Here is a 20,447-nt window from a genome sequence, read left to right on the forward strand (position 1 = left end):
ATTTTTATTATTACTTACTTCTACATTTCTATACCAGATTTGTATTGTGTAATGTTTCGTGTTAAATGTAAAAATCCCCAAAATTTGTGAAAGAACATGAACGTAATGACCACTGCCAATTTACATGCTGGTAGTGGACGAGTGAACTTTTAGCTAAATCGCATTCCAAGTTTAATGACGAAGAAAAATATTTATTGGCGTATGTGTGTGAACAATTCTCAGTGTAATGATACTAATTAATCCCATTTCAAGTATCATGTTCGTATGAAATATGTAGCATAATATAATAGTTGATTTTCTAGATGTGTGTGTGCATGTCTTTCCTCACTTGTACTTTCGCATGCTGCCTTGTTCATGAATTTATTGAATTGAATAGTTTCAGCTGGTTTTTCTCACTCAATAATTGAGACTTGAATAATGGATTGCATGCACATTTTAAGGTCGAGGTCCCGGCCGGAGTAAGAAATAAGACACAAGAAAAGATAATGTGGTTATGATGACGCTTTGGAGGAGAAGTATGTTCAAACACGCAAATATGTAAGTCGGCACAATATAGCACTTATTGCGAAATGAATTTTATGCAGTAATTGCTGGAAAATTTTACAGTTGTTCAGGGTTATAAAACTTGACTAGCAAGAGATAGTTAGTTAGTTAGTTAGGGCGTGTATTTTAGTTTACATACATAAGTACACGATACTAACGTCATCATAAGACTTCTACTGGGGGTGTGGAGATTAGATAAGAAAACTTATTTATTTCTGATGAAGATGACTGTGGGTCACTGAAAGCTAGCAATTTTTCAATAAATCAAGTATTATCCTCGAAAACCGCAGAGATGTCTACTAATAATTATTTATTTCTTGGTTGATTATTACATGTAATTCGTACAGTTTACACAATTCCCTTAAAAAACTAGAAGTTTAATAATTACACAAAAACCTTACATGGGATGAAGTGAAAGCAAACAAGATGTATCAATAAGTACGTCTAACATGACACATAAATCCCTTTTCTTCTAATCCACTAAATCATAACTAGACTAAAAAATCACCCTCAACTTAAAAATTGACAACATCGAGACACATTGAACGTAACGATACATTGTTGCAAAATGATAAGCAATGCGACATCTTTATTTAAAAAATATTATGAATACGTGACTAATTACATGTTTCAAATCACCTGAATGAAGGTAGTCGTACGTATGTATGATTGACTAGTATAATTCTGTGGTATGTACATAGTTATGTACGTCCCCACCATATTTGTCACCCTTTTTGGCTACTTGGTACTTGGTAAGATTTATGTATGCAAAAATCCAAATAATTTTTACCAATTCATTCCTGACAAAATAAATTAACTAAGTGGATCAATTCATCCCATTCTTGCACCCAATTTTTTATGTAAGTCCACTGCGTATAACATTCTGTAACTTTTTATCGCTGGGGAGGAAGGTGAGGTAATCTGGAGTCGCCATCAAATCAATCAATCCCTGCAAGTTATCACACACACTTTTAGCAGTGCATAGTCTCAAGAAAAGTGATCCACTTACTTTACTGGCACGGTACGCAGGATCAGAATGCAAATGCCTAATGAATGAGTTAAGCAACGTTAAATAATTGTTAGGAAGTTGGTTGACTGTTCGGTCACATGCACTTGCATGCAATGCATCGAGCAGGTATACGGTTAAAAATTATTATGGTAATCGAGGCGTGGTCAATTCATTTGCTTTTAAGATGTGTGTGCTTACTTACTTTACTTGTGTTGAGGTTATCTATGAATAACAACCCAAATCGAATGGGGGGATGGAAACGTGTGATTAGAATGATATTAAAGGGCACTTTTTTGATCAGATTGCCAAAGTTTTTTTTTGACATTATCCTAAGGGAGAGATTCTTAATCAATAATTATAATAGATGATATACTCACTTTTTTATTACTTACGTAACTAACTCAATCAATTCAATGTTACATTACATGTGTGTTGATTGAACTAATTTGTCTAAAAACTAATGATTTCGATTTACTGTGCAAATATGTCACCTTAAATTATTTGAGGTAGGGCTTCGGCTTCAGATAGGTATTAATGGGTTGAACGTAGTAAATACAAAGGTACATATTTGCTGGCATACAACAATGTTAAATTAATAATTCGAATGAAAAACAAAGGGTAAAAATGCATTCATGTAAATATTTGCTTAGTTGGTGATTATCTAGAATGAGTTCGATTAGATATTGCTCTATTTGCATTGTGCCAGACGCAAGCTAGACGATTAATATTTATGAGGACACTTATACTTGAGCTTGTCATGTATGTCATATCGTGAGAATTTTTATAGATACTTTGTTGTTGTATGAGATTGTTTGAGTACTTAATTCTTATTCAGTTGACTGTTTTGATTAAGTATTTTTATAAAAGTGAACGTTGTCACATGTAATGAAATGAACCATTAATTTTGACATAAATTTGTATACATACGAAAATCGAGAGTAATATTTTTTCGGTGGGTGAAAAAGGTTAATATTATGCATGTAATTTGCGATAAAAATAAATAATTGCGGTTTTTGTTAAATTTCAATCAATTGAGATTATAAATTGAAATCACTCAATTAAATATACAATCAAACTTCGTCTTGTATAAATTATTACTAGATAATTCCAAGTGCAACTGCAAAAAAAGGTGAAATGATTTCCAGATATAAATTCTCAAGTTGAGACTCTCAACAGTCAACAACCCAATAATAATATATAATTAAATATATGCGTCATCCAAATTCTTCTTTCATACATATGCCGATATTACTTATTTTACTTTGTTTACGACTATGTATATTTTGTAAAACAATAAAAGTAATTGTCACACGGACACTTAAGAAATCTCATTTTCATTTTCAATCCCAATATACCTCATGAAATGAAATTGTAATGCAATGAAGCCGTTGGCAAAAAATAATAATTTAGCATAAGTATATATAAATAAATAAAATTTATTTTTTAAGATTTTTTTCGCAACAAACTAAACTCCGAACAAAAACATGAACTACTTTGAAGAAAACATTTCCAAGAATCTAAAAACAAACAAATTTTATTAGGTATGTATACATACACTGTCAACTCACACCCTTTATTTCTTTCTACCTACAACAAGCTACTAAAAACATTTAAACAAAGTCTCAAACCCATTAAATTTTGATAAGGAGAAGAAACAAGAATAAACCGGCGCCCCAAAAAATAGAGGTACTTATGTACTTACTTCCCAATGATAACAATTTACCTAAGGACCCATCCATCTCCCTTCACTACACACACAAAAAATAAGGAAACTCATCGTCTCATCTTTTTTAGCCAACAAACCACCACCACCGCAGTGTTAAATTGCCTCTTGAGATGATGATGAGATTTTTGTCTACCTGGCTGGAGACAGTTGCCCCGAAATGATCAACAGCATACCTGTAAAAGCCTAGAAATCCGTAAAATAACAATCTTTTTTTATTTACCTACTTGTATTAAAATTTTGAAAATTTAAACTATTTTGAAAAAATAATTTAAAATTGGAGAAGATGCATCGCTAATAATATTTATTTAAAACATCGCATCTCTACTTCTTCATCTTCTTCTCTGTGGACCGAGCAGCCGAATCGGTCCGCAAACAAGTGCAGCAGTGTGTATATTATATCGCAGTGTTGGAGAAAGGCCAGGCAAAAAGTGTGATGGAGAATGAAATATTAAGTCAGATGATCTCCATTTAAAAATAACAGAACATCATCATCACGTATTTATTTAGTAGGCTTACCCACGTACGTCTTGTTAACTTGAGAGGAAAGAGTTTAATTGGTAGTTAGTTAGGTATAGTTTACTGGTAGAATATGGTATGAAAGGGGGGAATAGTAGGTGTGAAATTAGTAAATATTTATATCTTCGGCGTAGTTTTTAAGTTGGTTAAAGTTTTAGGAAGTTTAGGTTAACTCTATTAGTTATTTTATTTATTGATGGTTGAAAGGGATAGTGATTAGTAAGGTTGACGAGTAGGATTAGACTAATTTTATACTTTATTGTTGATATAATACGAGTTACGTGGGTTATCCTGTGATGAAAGGAGGGGTTTGAGTTGTTTTGTAAAATAGGTAAGATTTTGAGAAATTTTATATCTAAATTGATTACTTGACAATTTGTAGGATATCATCATGAGCAATTTTTTATTTAGTTTGGCTTGACTGATTAATGTACTGATTAATAATGACTGACGAGTTGAAGATTTGACGGTTTTAATCTATTAAAAGCGGGTAAGTTCATCAAAGTTTGTCCTTGAGCATTTTAAATTTGATTGTCCCTTTAAAGTTTGTTATTATTAACTCTTTCAATCAATAGATTGTATCGTGTCGTGTCCTACTTCTACTACAACTATTCATTCTCAGCAGTTTGAAAATTTAGCTATTACAAGTACAAGACTTGCTGCTTTGAACAAAGATGGACATGGATACAGAAAATGAACTTAAGGAGGAGGAGGATCCGGAACTTAAGAAGGTTTTGGAACATGTCGGTGGAGGTTGTCCGATTCCAATAGAGTTGGGTTATCGAAGTATGGGATTCAATGCCTTCCACAAAAGAAGGAAGCTATGTGTGGTAGGCAAAAAGCTAGTTTCTGACAATTTTGCGTCGACGGCAGACTACAATTTAGTCACGTGCAATAAAAAGTTGCAAACAAAAAGTGTAAGTAGATATTCAATATTACTTATCCTCAATTGTTTAACCAGTGACGTTCATTTGCATTTTTGTTCCTATCTAGAAATTCAAGTTGCCTCCCGGTGGTACGTATATAATGACATCTATATAAAAAATTATTGGAAAGTGTAATTGGTAGAGCAAAATTTCAAATTAAATCTTTTTGCAGCAAGGACAACGTTCCACATGGCATTTAGTGTCGACGGAAAGTTGGTAATGTTAATTTCGGATTTTGTGTCGTTTTTTAAGAACTGATAGAATGTTTGTAATTTAATTATAATTTATTTAATCGTTTAAACCAAGGTCGCTTCTTGCCACGGGGATCATAATGTCTACGTGTGTGAAATCAAGAGTGGAAAGGTCGTCAAGACTTTAAGTGGTGAGTGACGTTTAAGTTGTATAAAAATACATATTATTACATAAGACTTAACTATCCGTTTAGGTCATCCAAGGACACCTTGGTGTGTAGTTTTCCACCCTACACAAAGTGATATTTTGGCTTCTGGTTGTTTGGCTGGCCATGTTAGAGTTTGGGATTTAAAAGGAGGAAGTGAATTGTTGATAACTGATAGTGGTACTGTAATTGCAAGTTTGGTGAGTTTACATAGTCACTTTAGCTGCTTATAATTTAATGAAATTTAAAATATGGTTTAATATTGAAAAATAATCAATTTTGTTAAAAATTTTCTAGGCATTTCATCCAACCGTTCGCCTTCTAGCTATCGGGACATTCAACGAAGTTCTCTTTTGGGACTGGTCACGCGGAGATGTGCCTTTGGCAAGATGTTGTACTGAAAATAATAAAGAGAAAGTCAGGTATGCACAACTACATATTTATTCATTAACTTTTAATAATAATGCACAAGTGTTAGGTTAATTACTACATGCATCTATTTTATTTGTGCAGATTGGTGCGGTTTGATTCAACTGGCCAGTCCTTAATCACTGGAATTACCAATTTTCCCACTGCCCCTTCCGCAAATTCTATTCATGTCCCAGGTGGAGTGCTAAATCCAACTATTAATCGACCAACGATAAATATTCTTCGAGGTCTTGGCGATCTAGATTTGGATCCCGACATTCAAGAAGAACTAGAAGAGAGGCAAGATCGTTTCCAAGAAAGGTAAAGAAATTTGACTTATGACTCTACTACTCGCCGTTGGGTTGTCTTACATAAATGCAAAATGAATCTAAAATTATTCACTCATTTTTATAGCTATCGTCAGTTAGTTACTCACTATGAAGACTTGGTTCAACATTATCACACGTTCCTAAGAAGTCGAATTCCACGAATTTTGGGCTCAAATAATAGCGGAGGTCAGCAACTAGAGGGTGGATCTGTTGTAGGGGGTGGTGCCTTTACAAATAATGCAGCACATGGGGAAGGTGTTGGACATCCCATCAGTAATAGAGATGACCCCCCACGACCAGGTCCAAGCACAAGCTCTAGACTATGGACATGTTATCCTATGCCCCCATCCTTAATGCGACCCCAACTGCAGCCACAAGCATCGACAACTTCCCAACCAGGCTTTGGTCCTCCTGGTGTATCGACCACAGCGCCTAGTCAATCAGCACCTCCAAATCAATCATTGGCTTCATCCTCTTCGTCTTCATCATCGTCATCTTCCTCTTCTACGACTTCTGCTTCCACTTCTGTCGGTTCAACAACGCAAGGATTAGCTTCAAGTTCTACTACTGCTAGGGAATTTGGAAGTATTGACGCCTTAGCACAAAACATTTTGGAAATGCAAAACTTGTGCAGTCAAGCAAGACAACGAGTTCGTCTTGGTCCATCAACGAGGTTGGTATTCTATCAAATCCGTAATTACTAACTAAACCTATTGGTAAAGACGTTTTTCTATTAATATGAACACTTATTACAGCCCACCTACAATGGAGACCCAACATGTCATGGAATTGCAACAAATTCGACAACATCTAGAAGTTGTAAGTTTTAATTCATATCAAAGGGCATCAATTTTCAACTTATTGCAGTAACTTATAGAAATGAGTGACTTACTTTGTTCATAAATAATTTTCACAGCTTCAAGATCAAACTAGAAGACTGCAACACTCAATTCGTGCAACTTTAACTTCTTTGGCTACAGGAAGTTTGGCGGCGATGCGATCACAAGAAACAACAAGTAGCAGCACCAATAATGCCAATACCACTAATACTACAAATACCGCCAGCACAAGTGCCAGTAACCCTCTAAATTATAATAGCTCAACAAATCCAACTCCATCGAATAATAATTCTTCCCCAATCTCGTCTCCAATAATAAATTCGCCTCCTCTCCCACTTTCAAACTTGCTCTCTCTACAAACTAATACTACAAACAATAGTAGTAATACCGTTATTAGTAATATAAATAACCTTCCCGCCCCGCCAGAAAGAGAAGAACAATTACGACCCCGTCGAAGCATTTCACCTTCCACCTCAAACAGCACTTCCTTCTTTCGAATTTCCATTAACTCAAATCCCGACCGGATGCGAGTTCCCCCCGTTGTGCGATACAATGATAACAGACGTGTCGTCACTCGGGAATTTGTTATTGACCATCACTCACGCAATTGCCCCTTCAATCTCAACCAGCAACCCCTTCCGATTGGGAATAGAACTCGATGTCTGATTGAGGATGAGGGTCAAATTGAGCTAGAACAATGGCCAACATTTGACACTGGGATGGCGACGAGTACCCGAAGTTTTCCAGGAGTTGAAATCGAGCGTCAGGCAGAAACCAGTATTTCGAGCAACACTAACAATTCTGACTTGAATCTGCGAGTCTTTCTCTCAGTTCGGGGGACGGAAGATGTCGAAATGTCTGAAAATTGGCAAAGAAATTTCCTTTCTGGTCTTGCCCTCGTTCCCAGTGCCGTTCGAGAGGGGCGTCGTGGAAGAAATATTCGTATTCGAAGAAATTATCAACGGAATCAAGTCCCGAATCGACTCAACAACTCGTTCGTGAGAAGTTTCTATATCCGCGTGGATACAGAATTGGTGCCAGTTTATAGCAGTCATGAAACTTCCAGCGGTCAAGAAATACGAGACAGTTTGGGGTCTAATGTGTTTGTATTCCCCATCAGCGTCTTTTTCAATGATTTTGACTCGAATCAGCAGATTTTTCAGGTAACACACATTCATGATAATCATGCTTCATCCAGTTACATACATATCCCCATCGATGAATTGTTAATATAATTTTTTACTAGGTTGGAATTTATTGGCCATGCATGAGTCAAGGAGAGGAAGAGGCACTCAGTGACGTCCGGAGATATGAACAACCCATCACTGTATTTCCGAACCAGAACGCACGTAAGACCAACGAATTGTAATATATTATATTTGTATTTAATAGTGCTTTAATAATTCATGTTTTTAACCAGGTGGACGACGCGTCCGCGTAAGCTATGACGCAAATTCGTTAGATATTGAAGTTTCTGGAGTACGATTAGGAACCGTGCAGCCAGGAATTCAGGTTCTCGAGGCTGTGACAAACCTGAGAGGGGGTGGAACCCGAGGTGTAATTTATGTCGAGTATCTTGCGCCGCTTTTGGAGGGAATGGAACGATATTTTAGTCAACAATTACTTGGGACTCCGCGTGGTAGACGTAGTCGACAACCCCGCAGAATCATCACATTTGCAAGAGATCAAGGTCCAAGTGGAGCAGGAGGTGGTTATGATTATCTCAGAGGAATGGGTGTCCCAAGAGTTTCCCAATTTCACGACGGACCAGACGATGATAATCGAAGAGTATTAAGTTTGGCAGTTGAAACTGTGGCATCAACGGCGAGCGAATTGTTGATAAATCGACGCCCTGTGGAGTCTAGGATTGAGCGAGTCCTCAATAGCAGCACTGCTTTAAATAACTTGGCTGCCAGTAGTTCAATACCGGGACCTTCTTCATCCCTGCATTACCATCATCATCATCCATCTACTAGTTCTGGGTCATCCGGAAGCAGTTCATCGAGCAGTGGGAGCAACACACCCACCAGCCAAGAAAGAATGGAAGACATCCAGCGAAGAATTAGCTTCATGGCCAATTCAAATTGGTCACGGACTGCTGGACGTGCAAGTTCCAGTTCGACTCAAACACCAAGTGGAGGACCTAGTGGTAATAATGGTCGACCGGGACCTGATGAAGGGTAAGCTAACATATCTTTTAATTTTTTTAATTTTTGCTTAATTTGAATTTGAATTGACAAGGTTGTTCATAACGTTCTAGATTGATTATAAATCGGAGCCATGGTGGAGCCATGCCACATCATCACTGGGTTATTAGACGCCAAAGACGTTTCACAAATCAGCCCATTCAACGAAATGTCGATTCTGGGACTAGTGCTAGAACTCGGGATATAACCAGCAATCAAATTGGACCAAGGATAGGCGAAAGAGACGATGAAGATGCTTCCAGATTTTTTCAACCTTACAATCCAGAAATCCTCATAACACGTAAGGAATTTTAATCCTAGATATGTAGTTATGATTCAATTTTATTGCATGACAGCAAAGTAAATAGCTTAATTATTTTTACACATTGATTATAGCGAGGGCAACTTTAAATGGATCTGGGTCATCATCCTCAGTTTCTGGATCAAACGTGCCTCCCCCACTTCCACCTCATTCCGCTTCGTATTACCATTTGGACGCTACTACGACATCCTTTTTATCCAGTCGAGTTCAACGTTGGGACTTTAGCCAATTTTTGGTTCCTGACATCAGCAAGCGTAAGCAACTAATTGTTACCAAATATACGTATTGCACAATTTCTTTTTGTTGTGCAGTAATATTGTGTGGTCATAATCAAATGAATAAAATTGTTCCCACAGGCCACTCCAATATTGTCGTTCGCGAATGTTCACTACACTCTGACGCATGTTTGGATGTCAGTAAGAATTCCGATTTCCTCGCTGTCCTCCAACCATCAGATTCTGGCGCATACTCATCCCTCGGTATTTGCTCAAAGCAACCAACCCTGCTAATTTAATGATATTTAATTATTAATTAATTATTAAAATATTACAGGAGTTTACAGCTTACGCTCTGAAAATCTTGGCGATTTGTTATTCGTGTATCATTTTGATCAGAACACAGTCAGGTGAGCTATTACACAACTTTAACGATAGTAATTCAATTTCGAGTCAGTAATTGCATCGTCTGAATTTTTCTTCCAGTGTGAGTATCAGTCCAAGTTCCGAGTACATCTGTGTTGGTTATGCGGGTCGTGGGCCAATGTATCGGTTTGTTCAGCAAGGAAACAGGTGTGGAATATTACTTAATTCATTTATTCACTTTTTCATTTGGCTGGGGAATATTGAGAATTTTTTTAATTATTTTCTTCCTTTAAAAATAGTACTGGACGAAACATTGGACAGGTAATGAACTAAAATTAGCTTGTCAGCTTTACTCAAAAATTTATTCATTATGATTCTAGTTTCCTAAATTATGACAATTTTGTTTAATTTCTGTAAAGATACTGAGCATGCGAGGAAAGAACGGTACCCTGACCCCAGTTCGAGACCTTTATGCAGAAAATACGGGGAGTGTGATGGCTATAAATTGTATGCATTTTTTGCGCACTCCTGGCATGGGACTTGTGTACGGAACGAATACAGGAGAGATCATGTTACTCATGTAGTAATGCAGAGAGAAGAGAAAAAGCATAATTGTGTGGTGGTGATGCAATGAATATTAAGTTTTATTTAGTCGATGTATCGATTAAAGTAAGGAAAACATTTTTTTGTAATTAATTATCCAAGATACTGAAATAAACGTTGCGAAAAATTTGACTATAGCAAATTCTTTAAATTATCAAATTCTTTAAATTAATAATATTAATAAGAATAATATAGTTGTTCATTAAACTACATTGGCAATGGCTTTATATAAATTACATGAAAGCAGGATACTTGAGACAGGTCACCAAATGAGGATTAAACTCAGCTAGGGAGTGGGCCGAGTAGTACAGTATAAGAGACTTTGGCGATGGGAAGTAAGTAGTTTGACTGGTGAACCCAAATCCAACTGTGGATTCATAAATTATGCAATGACCAACCACACCTCCATTAACAATCAGTGACAGGGCCAACTCTCCTTTGGATGATTTCCTGTAGGACATAAAAAAATACAAAACATTAATCATCGAATGTAGTTTAGAATTGTATTTTACAAGTCTCAAGAGTTGCATATATATATTATTTTGTAAAACTAACCTCACGAGGAAAGTCCCCTCTGGCTTGCCCTTGAGAAGAGATTGAGCTTCCTGTCGTGACGCATCTTGACTATACCACAGCTTCTCATCCCAGATGTCAACCATGGCTGAGGGGGACAATGCAGACTCGATGTTATCAGCACGCAAATGCTCCAGCCGTCTAAAGTAGCAATTAGAATTAGTGATACTCAATCAAATTTTACTCCTCGAAGGTGAATTGCGTTATCTTGTAAATCTTACTTGACAATTCGAGAACGTTGCTTCCTAAGATGTGCAAGCTGTGGCTTCAGAGTTATGATCTCTTGTTCTACTAGTCGTGCATATGCGGATTGCAATTGAAGCGACTGCTGTAATTGTTCTCGTGACTCTTCCATCGTGGTCATTTTCCGTTTCAAATAGCCAAAATTATCTTCTAACTCCTTTAACTCGATTTGATCAGTGGTTTGAGATTGGACTGATTTGTGAACTTGAATTTGTTCTTGGAAAAATTGAATCGCGCTGAAACAAATAAAATGTACTGAGGTCAAGTAAATTGATTTAATTAAATAATTTCGGCCAATTTAATCTTTGCTTACCTGTCAAAAGCATCCGAGGCTTGTTTCTATTTTTAAGTTCACAAAAAAGTCAATTAACCAAAAATTAGATAATCACAAACAAATATTGCATTACTGCATACCTTGAATTTAATTTCATCCGAAGTCTGAGAGTACATTTGGGACTGAAGTTCAAGGTAGCGTGACTTTAAAAGAAAATCTCGTGAAACTTCGCCCAGCAACAATAGCAACTTGTCCTTATCTTCATCCTCTTCACTCTTGTCATATTTTGATACAGGATAGAGTAGCTTGACATCCACGGAATTGTTATATTCTGCAAGAGAGTGTTGGGAGTAGTAGGAAATAAGCTCAGTTACAGAGTTGAACGTAAATGGTTCATAGAGTCCGTATTTTCCATTTTTGTATGAAATGCGAAGCAATCGCGTAGTTTGAGCGTGGCGAACGGTCAGTGTATATTCTCCAAAAGCTTTAGTGGAAGCGTCCCGAACAAGGAAGGAACCATCCTGTGAGTCAAACAATTTCTCCAGCACCTCTTCCCTGGAAAAGTGAAAAGTTTTGTCATCATTATTATCCAAGTAATTTGTATACTTGATTTAAATGAAATATTCATAACTATGTAAATGCACTAGTAGTTACCTGTTACAACCTTCCCAGTACCATTCATATTCTACAAGATCCTTGTTAATATCAGTCTTATTGTGTGGCTGCTTTTGCTGATGTGGGGTGCGGGTTTGCGGATATTTGTAATACAGCTCAATCAACAGTGAGACTAGGCGTACATGAATTTTTCCATTGTCCAAAATTTGTCTAAAAAACGGCAATCAAAATTATGAATGAACATTTACTTGTCCCAATAATTATACTTCTATATGCATACATATTTTGATACAATATTATACTTACAATATATTGTTATAGCTTGGACGGAGGAAAACTCCGGCATAAAATGTTGACAGGATGGCTTCTGGGTCAATTTGAATACCAGGATTATTGTGAGAAAATTCTTGAACGATCCGTACAATGCGAGCCAAATGCATCCCAAAAAACTGCACCGTTCTCGAGTGATGTATGTTAAGATGATTATTGATCAGCTTGCTCATCATGAGTCGCGCGTCGGAGTCGATTTGACCCTTCCCCACTTGAATAAAGTCTTGATACAAGTCTGTCGGAATAAGAGGCTCTGGCAGTTCACGGAGATAAGTGCGGATCGACTGTGTAATAAGAGCCAGGGGTTGAGTTTGGAGTTGATTGGTAAGTGACTGCCCAGGGTTCATGTTGTACATTTCAGTCAGTACGGGTAGCAAATTCGTCTGGGACTGATACATGGGGTTGAACAACTGCGCAAAGTTTCCCATCTCACCAGCAATCCGAGCCTCCAAGTTAAAAATCAACGCAGTAAAGATGGGAGGAGCGTGATCCGTCGAAGTTGGTTCATACGACAAGGTCAGCAACGTTCCAGTAGCTGGGGAAGGAGAAATCATAGATTCATTGATTAAACGATCAACCACTTTCATGTCGACTACTCAAAATAGCATTAAATCAACCAATTATTAGTCAACCCATCAAGATGAGAGGAGCAGCAAGAAAAAGATTAAATTATGTTGTCATTTAGTTTTAATTATTTGTTATTATAAATTTTAATTGATCGGTCGCTTTACCTTTGGAATGCATGTAATGAAGTCGACTTCCAGTTTGCGCAGTATGTGTGCATTGAGGCAACCCCAGCACAACACAGTGTTTATGAGAAATCATTCCGCAACCTAAATTTTAAAATATACTCGAGATTAGCATCATTTAATACTTATTCAAAGATGTTAAGTCATGGGGTATATATTTTTTAATACCTCTGCAGATCAATCCTTGGTGGTACAATCCGTTCAACACTTTCTTACACTGGTCACAATTGGTAATTGTGGAAAAGGTCATCTGAATGAAGGAGTGGTCATGGGTAGTGGAACCGTAGGAAAGGTGGTCATAGTAGTCGTCAGATGCAGAGGGACGTTTCAGTTCAGCCACAGCAGCTTGAAGTGATGCTACAGCAAAGGCGTCGACAAGTCCAAACGCCTAGACATATAAAAAACAAAGTTGATAAGTAATGGCTAATGGCAAATAAATGCTTTATTAGGCAATTTATGTGTTATCCAATCCGACTTGCTAAATTGATACTAAAAATGGCAATAAGTGAGTGCATATGGCATATGAAATTTTACGATTTGAACGATTATTAACAGAATAATCATTTAATTATGAACTATCTCAAACCTTTTGATTTGTGTGAGCGTGATTCTGTTGCTCTGAGATTTGACTCACCCTTGATTTCGCCACTGGTAATTTCGCGTAGTCATTCGGTATCGCCCTTGGACACTTCTTCGGTATGTACTTCGTCGCCACGTTCCCCATGATTTCAGTATCTCTTCTAACTAACGGTGCCCTTACTTCACGGTGAACTAGCCCTACTTTAACCCTTTAAGTACGCCTTGGCCCACCCTCTCTGCTAAATAATTATATCCTCATTGACCTAACCTTAGCATGTTTTTTTCTTAAAAATAACTATTCTACGGAAAACTACTTCACGATTGCCGATATTTTTACTACATAAACTAAAGGTTAAATTTTGGACGGGTCAAGATATGCTTTGAAAAAAATTGTTAACTAGCTAATACTTGGCGTCCTGTCAGGGAGGTTGTTTGTTGTTGATAACCAAGAGTCGTTTTTCTTCAATCATTATTATTTCTAACTTTTCTCTAAGCTGGGCATTAGCTCACGTAGTCAATCTTCAAGTTTAATAAACTGTCTCAAGTTCTTTTCTCCACCAAGATTTAGCAAGACTTTTTCACGAAAAATCAGAGGCAGGTCAACCTCACTACAATTTTAAGCTGCATTTAAAAAATCCTCTAAACTTTAACTAACTCCAAACTTTCAGTGCTTGAAATGAAATTTGTCTCTAAACAAAATATTAACTCCGTTTTTGGAATAAAAACGTTACTTTCGTCCCTCGTTGAGAGAGAGACTTATTTCCATCTAATATATTTCTTTTTAAAAGTTTGAAATTTTTTAAAACAGTTTAGAGGATTTTATTTAGGAAGGAAAAAATCCGCGACCAAAAATCTCGTCACTGTCACCTCACCGAAGAGACGAAGACGAATGAATATGTGGCAGCGTGCAGACAGACCACGAGTAAAGTGATGCAAGTTGAATGTGCCATAGAATGAAATACCTGAGATGAGAACCCATGTGGACGACGAACGTTTCGAGATTTGGAGAATTTCTTATTCTATTGAGGAAAGCTCATAATATTTTTTTATCATTGGTTCCAGCTTTCCTGGCTCTCCAACCAACTTTTATCTCCATTATTAATTTCATCAATATTCAATAATGCGATTCATTATTATTTTGTAACTTTTAATCCCTGGCTGACTGGCTCCCTTCTGTCCAGTCTGAGTCTCTGAGGTAAGTGACCTCCTTCTATTTTATGAAAGGCACAAGTTTAAAAACGTTCCTCCTAAACACTAAAGTATGAAATTTGGATGGTGTTATGCGTAGTTGATTTGGGTATTCTTAAAGAAATTTGTTCTATTCAATTCGATGGAGCTCATTCCATTTGTAATATTATCAAAGATTAGATGAGATTTATTGAGATGAGAGGTGAATACAGTGATTTGCATGATTATTGGTAACTTCTTCTTATGATGGGGATGGGAATGCAATGTAACTAATTTATAAGTTTAAAGTATTAGTCAAATAGTGTAAAATAATACCTTAATCGTCGGTTCATCAAGGTTAAGTAGCTGTGCACCATCCACATTCTCCAAGTAGTGGACAATATCATAAAAGTTGTTGGCAACAAGCCATTCCGACACGACGCGTGGGGACCACTCTTCCGGGGGCTGTGAATAAATGATAATTTAGTAATGAATGGATTTATTTCATAATACATGAAGAAATAGTTTCCCCTTCTCATAAAAGTTGATTGGTGATTAGATAGAATTTATATTATTATGCTCACAGAAAACTTATTGAGACAGACGTAATTATTCTCGGTTGAATAGAATGAGCAATTTTCAATAGAATTTATGTCCGGTGTGCGCACGATTAGCTCTTGCTCGTTGTTTCCCCCAGAGAGGCGATGCGTCTTCATAAATTTGGATTTTGTGGAAGATTTCGTATATGCAGGTATGTTTCGATAGGCTCGGAGACAGGATGTATGGAAACATTTTTGGCAATCTGGGAGTACAAAAGAGGGATTATTTACATGAAAATGTAGTCAAATTGCGGAATGCATTGTGTAATAAAGCTAATAAAGTACCTTCGCACTTTACACCAATTTTCTTGTTAGATTTCACGGTTGATGTCACAGTTATAAAGTCCCAGCCTATGATTGAAACAATACAGTGAATCAATTTTAATATCCATGCTTCAAAGATTTATACATATGCAAAGGTATGCAACTGGTTCTTACAAAATTGGCAAATAATTGGTGTCAAAAAGTAGGCAAACTCGTCATCATCGTCATTTTCATTAAATTGATGCGACTTTTGCATGATAATCATGTTTTCTGTATTATTCCCATAGTCAGTATTCTGTGGTTGCTGTTGTTGGTGGGTGTGATTTGGGGGTGTCGGTGACCCCACATATCCAGAATCGTCGGCCGTTTGTTGGGACGATGATGAGGAAGATATCGAGTTGAGGTGACCGTGGCGATTCATCCTTTCAGTCAGTTTGTGTTATTTTATAGCCTCTCTTCAGATTTCAATCATTATATCGTGCGTTTGGTTTAAATTTGGTTGGCTGTCTTTGGGTGTCAGGTTATTCTTGATAAAAAATGTATCCTAAATACTTGCTAAATAAGTATAAATCTTTGTTTTCTGTATTAGAGAGTCCGATACAGAGAGTCGTATATGCAGTAGTAAATAGCTGAAAGTATTTCTTCTAGGTACTTTGTCCTACATGTAAAATCATACAAATTTAAGTTTTATATGCAAATGCAAATAACTGATGGCAGTTTGCATATTTTTATGTAATTACCTTAATATCACTAAGAATATAAGCCTCGATTCTTCCTTAAGTATATCACATCATCACAACAATAATCCTTCCAGTATTTGAACTTTTCTTCGGATTAACAAGTCTTGACATTTCTGTCACTGTGCAATCCCAATTATGAGAATTGACACAAATTTTCATACAGTTGTTATACATTTCTGCGGTAGCAACATTTCTGTCACTGTGCAATCCCAATTATGAGAATTGACACAAATTTTCATACAGTTGTTATACATTTCTGCGGTAGCAATGCATAATGTCTTGGTATTCATGTCAGTCACCCAAAAGTTTTATTTACTCATGGTAATTTATTATTTCCTTTTCTCTTTGTTGTCTGATTTTCTTTAAATTAACTTGTCGATATTACGTATCGCTGTTATTATGACCCCAGCAGCGGTGCGATACATAATAATAATATCATTGTAATATGGTTATTTTTTTGTTTCTTTTAAGGTTTATTATGGCTGCAACTTTTTTTCGTCGCTTCGCTTCTCAATCAATCGAAATGCAATGGTTAGTGTTTGTTCTTCTTCTCTTGTGAAGAAGTATAAATACAAAATCTGTTAATACCTAGCTAAACTATTTACATTTTCTGAGTAAATTTTTCTCCTTGTATATATTCTTCTGCTGTACAGTAAGTAACTAAGTTAAATGCTCTTCAAGATTGTGGTGCTCGTTCTTATCAATCGTCAGCCGTACACTGCTACAGAAAGAATGAATCCTTTATGCCCAACAAACTAAAAACCAAACCAGCCCATATATTACACCTCGTATAATAAACGATAGCGTAGTCGTGGTGTGTGGTGCAGTAGAAGTGGACTGGATTGGATGAGATGAGAAAATTCTTTAATGTTTATTTATGTTCGTATAAGGCAGAGATAGAGAATTGAGGAGCAAAAAATGTGGTCCTATTGAATAGAATAGAACAAGAGGAGCACAGAGAAAAGTTGTATAAGTTGCATAATAGTAGTACATATTACGTGACGACGAGATGGTGGGTCCCTCTGGATCTTTCTCTATATTATTCGTGTAGAAGGACTTATGGAAAAAGAACTGCTCGGGTTGCTTTTTCCTCCCATTAAAAAAGTAAGCCTTTGTTTTATTAATGTAATCGTGTGGCGTTGATATGGATGGATGGTGGTGGTCAATATGAAAAGCATTAACCTGTTACATTAGTCAGAATGGGAAGAGTAATTAGGCACGCATAAACTCGTGTAAAGTGCATATGAATGAATCACGAGATAGATAAACATAAATAACCATTATTGTTTATTACTTACTTTGAGGTTAAATTGGTGGGAGTTTCACGACTTTTGTGGCATATTAGCGCGTGAAATTGGAATACAATGGGAATCAATTCATACATTTTAGCAATAACGGTGGCTGGGTTTAACTCAATTCGAGAACTGTTTATTTGATCTCAACAAAATGAATAACACACAAAAGATGAATGATGAAGGAATTATATGGTAGGTGTGTAATAAATGATGAATTTACTACAGTGCAGACTTCTTAAAGTTGTCCAGAGTCGGCGATGACGATCTTCTTATTGGTCTTTCCGCTCTGGGAGCCGTAACCTTCGAGCTTTTTCACGACATCCATACCATCCACGACGGAGCCAAAGACAACGTGTTTCCCGTCCAACCATGAAGTCTTGGCCGTGGTGATGAAGAATTGAGAGCCGTTGGTGTTCGGTCCAGCATTAGCTAAAAAGGAACAAGTTTATAATTACCCTTATCTCTGTATGGAGAAACCATAAACCAGTTGCATATTGTAATTCCAGTTCCTTTCCTTACCCATTGACATGATTCCTAGTAAAAACAACAATTATAATTAGTATGCATATAATGCAATAGGATTTAATTGTTCTAGTCTAATCGTTATACCTGGTCCAGTGTGGACAAGTTGGAAGTTTTCATCAGCAAACTTCTCCCCGTAGATGGATTTTCCTCCAGTCCCATTTCCGTGGGTAAAGTCACCACCTTGACACATAAAGTTGGGGATGACTCGGTGGAACGTAGACCCCTTGTAGCCAAATCCCTTCTCTCCGGTGCAAAGAGCTCGGAAGTTCTCCGCCGTCTTGGGGGTGATGTCATCACGGAGCTGTCAAGAAAAAAACTAGAAGTAGGATAAACCAAGCCAACTATAAACATGCCACATTTTCCCAGATACCGGAAACGATCTTATTCATAAACAACCAACCGAGCGAACATTCAAATGGAAAAGTCACGTCGTGACGCTAATCCTATTTGACATTAGCCAACTTTGAATCTATTCTAATCCATCAATTTGCCAAATAATTCGCATATATTTATCCCATCATGCTACCCCATTAACATAACATGCCTCCTCACCCAACCATCTCGTGATTGATGGCTACCTAACTAGAAATTTCCATCCACAAAGAAGCAGTACTACCGGCAAATTGACAGTTGTCCTCTCTCCTTCAAATTGACCAAGTTTTTTTAACCGTTTTTTCTTACCTCCATCGTAATCCTTCCCACCGGCGCCCCATCGGCGGTCATGTCGAAAAATACTCGGACTGGCATGGCGGCAGGTTTCTTATCACTTTTTTTTGTCGAGTAATTGCAGCAGTTGTTCCGAAAGAGTTGAAGAGATGACTGACTTGACGAGATTGAAGTGGTGGCTTGTTGGGCGGCCCAAGTGTGCTTGCCGGTGGTGGTGGTGGCGGCGTGCGGTTGAAGGACAAAGGAAGGCCCGTAGCCACCCCGACTGACGTTAACTCCGCTCCAAACAGCACGACGAAGCGCAGCTACGCTCATATCTACCTCCATGAGACACAGAAATCAGACATGCTTCACATTTCACGTCGTACCTCATGGTTCATAAAATTTCACCAGTTTTTCAAAATTTTATAAGATCTACTCCCATTAATTTGTTAGTTCTACGATTTCCCTAGATTTTTTATGGGCTTTCTCCCCTAGTGGGGAGGGAATTGGTGTCATTCTTTGTCTTGACTGGAATTTCATGGAGACTACTTTAGGAAAGAAAGTTGTGGAAAATTTTCCTGGATAAAAATACAGTACACGCTTTGTCTTCTTGGGAGGGCGGAGTCCTGCAGTTGCGTGCAGTGATCGGCTCAACTCGGAGGATGATGAAGAAAGAAGAAGCGACGGAAACTATATTGCATTCGCTTATAATACTTTTGTGCGAAATGTTTTAATAGAGACGTTATTATCAATTACAGACAGACAATAAGAGGATATACTGGGAAATGTATTGCTTAATGCTTTTGGGGTAGAGAATTATAGAATTAGTGGAAGAAGGAATGAATGCATGCCTGTGAAATAATGCCGGTTGAGTTCAAGGAAAGAAAAAGGTGAGTTTTATTTAGGAGGAGGAGGATTACCTTTGCCTAAAAGGTACTAATAGTTAGTTAGAAGAATAGGAGAGGAATTTCTTGAGAAAATTCCGGTAACTTTCCACTGAAAGGGATTTAGTAGGATTTAGTACAAATGCATGGTCGGCTTTATTCATAACGGTGAATAAATTCGTGGCCTGAATTTAGATAAAGATGTATTCTCTAAATTAACAAAATGCTCAAAATTCTATGAAGAAATAAAATGATAAAACTTACTTTAATACGATGGCTTCTGTTCCGATAAAACTTTAGAAAACTTCTTTCCCAGCAGAAGAAGAAATTTAACCGGCTTTTTGTTCAAGTTTGCATCATGTTATTATCATCTCCGTACAGAAGTTACTGCATCATCTGATCTGTCTCATCCTCGTATAAAGTTCGTCAACATTGCCCAATTAAATAGTTATACGACTGAAATAGTAATTCAAAAGTTTCAACTTGCATCCATCCAAATAAATTTTACTAATATCCAATTAATCCAATCTAATTAATCACAAAACAAATTTATGCCAAACTTATGAAACCCCTCCTT

General features: G+C 37.0%; 3 protein-coding genes and 1 long non-coding RNA gene across 9 annotated transcripts; 1 reads left to right on the forward strand and 3 right to left on the reverse strand.

The window, feature by feature from the left end:
* Positions 1-836: 836 nt before the first annotated feature.
* LOC110845050 lies at positions 837-2,817 on the reverse strand. 2 transcript variants are annotated; one of them, XR_004833845.1, is made up of 4 exons: positions 1,945-2,817; positions 1,755-1,881; positions 1,553-1,589; positions 837-1,492 (listed from the first exon to the last, which is right to left on the reverse strand). It is a non-coding gene; the product is annotated as an uncharacterized LOC110845050 (long non-coding RNA). The 2 variants fall into 2 exon arrangements; XR_002547485.2 differs by lacking the exon at positions 1,945-2,817 and having other exon boundaries at positions 1,755-1,936.
* Positions 2,818-3,427: 610 nt separating this feature from the next.
* LOC110845223 lies at positions 3,428-10,517 on the forward strand. The gene is made up of 21 exons (XM_022091599.2): positions 3,428-4,125; positions 4,206-4,284; positions 4,370-4,711; positions 4,788-4,809; positions 4,893-4,936; positions 5,027-5,102; positions 5,166-5,317; positions 5,415-5,539; positions 5,631-5,846; positions 5,940-6,527; positions 6,610-6,673; positions 6,771-7,856; positions 7,940-8,042; positions 8,114-8,873; positions 8,954-9,180; positions 9,276-9,455; positions 9,558-9,680; positions 9,754-9,826; positions 9,903-9,989; positions 10,082-10,103; positions 10,202-10,517. Exons 3-21 carry the CDS (start codon positions 4,469-4,471, stop codon positions 10,364-10,366), a joined length of 4,356 nt encoding a protein of 1,451 aa, XP_021947291.1. The 5' UTR covers positions 3,428-4,125; positions 4,206-4,284; positions 4,370-4,468; the 3' UTR covers positions 10,367-10,517.
* On the reverse strand, positions 10,398-17,457 carry LOC110845224 (phosphatidylinositol 3-kinase regulatory subunit gamma). Of its 4 annotated transcripts, none has more exons than XM_035848529.1 (14): positions 16,519-17,457; positions 15,953-16,436; positions 15,800-15,865; positions 15,500-15,717; positions 15,252-15,380; positions 13,338-13,557; positions 13,152-13,253; positions 12,397-13,012; positions 12,130-12,300; positions 11,616-12,030; positions 11,515-11,540; positions 11,180-11,437; positions 10,941-11,099; positions 10,398-10,835 (listed from the first exon to the last, which is right to left on the reverse strand). In XM_035848529.1, exons 2-14 carry the CDS (start codon positions 16,197-16,199, stop codon positions 10,619-10,621), a joined length of 2,844 nt encoding a protein of 947 aa, XP_035704422.1. In that variant the 5' UTR covers positions 16,200-16,436; positions 16,519-17,457; the 3' UTR covers positions 10,398-10,618. The 4 variants fall into 4 exon arrangements, with proteins under 4 accessions (XP_035704422.1, XP_021947292.1, XP_035704423.1 ...); XM_022091600.2 differs by having other exon boundaries at positions 10,400-10,835; positions 12,397-12,955; positions 16,519-17,456; XM_035848530.1 differs by lacking the exons at positions 15,252-15,380; positions 15,500-15,717; positions 15,800-15,865; positions 15,953-16,436; positions 16,519-17,457 and adding exons at positions 13,804-14,356; positions 14,595-14,681 and having other exon boundaries at positions 10,401-10,835.
* A 444-nt stretch (positions 17,458-17,901) lies between these two features.
* Positions 17,902-20,253, reverse strand: LOC110844031 (peptidyl-prolyl cis-trans isomerase). 2 transcript variants are annotated; one of them, XM_022090125.2, is made up of 5 exons: positions 20,135-20,253; positions 19,020-19,321; positions 18,423-18,639; positions 18,333-18,347; positions 17,902-18,242 (listed from the first exon to the last, which is right to left on the reverse strand). In XM_022090125.2, the coding sequence occupies exons 2-5, from the start codon at positions 19,317-19,319 to the stop codon at positions 18,049-18,051; spliced, it is 726 nt and encodes a 241-aa protein (XP_021945817.1). In that variant the 5' UTR covers positions 19,320-19,321; positions 20,135-20,253; the 3' UTR covers positions 17,902-18,048. The 2 variants fall into 2 exon arrangements, with proteins under 2 accessions (XP_021945817.1, XP_021945818.1); XM_022090126.2 differs by lacking the exon at positions 20,135-20,253 and having other exon boundaries at positions 19,020-19,325.
* Positions 20,254-20,447: the final 194 nt, after the last annotated feature.

The sequence above is a fragment of the Folsomia candida genome, unplaced genomic scaffold, assembly GCF_002217175.1.
Source record: "Folsomia candida strain VU population unplaced genomic scaffold, ASM221717v1 Fcan01_Sc002, whole genome shotgun sequence".
In the NCBI taxonomy this organism is placed as follows: Eukaryota; Metazoa; Arthropoda; class Collembola; order Entomobryomorpha; family Isotomidae; genus Folsomia; species Folsomia candida.

Bases quoted from the DNA above. Each gene is read 5' to 3' on its own strand.
- LOC110845223 (XM_022091599.2), top strand. From the start codon at position 4,469: ATGGACATGGATACAGAAAATGAACTTAAGGAGGAGGAGGATCCGGAA. The intron at 9,827-9,902 runs GTGAGCTATTAC...TTTTTCTTCCAG, and splicing joins TTTGATCAGAACACAGTCAG to TGTGAGTATCAGTCCAAGTT. The intron at 10,104-10,201 runs GTAATGAACTAA...ATTTCTGTAAAG, and splicing joins CTGGACGAAACATTGGACAG to ATACTGAGCATGCGAGGAAA.
- LOC110845224 (XM_035848529.1), bottom strand. From the start codon at position 16,199: ATGAATCGCCACGGTCACCTCAACTCGATATCTTCCTCATCATCGTCC. The intron at 13,558-15,251 runs GTATTATTTTAC...TTATATGTCTAG, and splicing joins TTGATGAACCGACGATTAAG to GCGTTTGGACTTGTCGACGC. The intron at 12,301-12,396 runs GTAAGTATAATA...GCCGTTTTTTAG, and splicing joins CCAAGCTATAACAATATATT to ACAAATTTTGGACAATGGAA.
- LOC110844031 (XM_022090125.2), bottom strand. From the start codon at position 19,319: ATGAGCGTAGCTGCGCTTCGTCGTGCTGTTTGGAGCGGAGTTAACGTC. The intron at 18,640-19,019 runs GTAAGAAAAAAC...TTTTCTTGACAG, and splicing joins TGGGAAGGATTACGATGGAG to CTCCGTGATGACATCACCCC.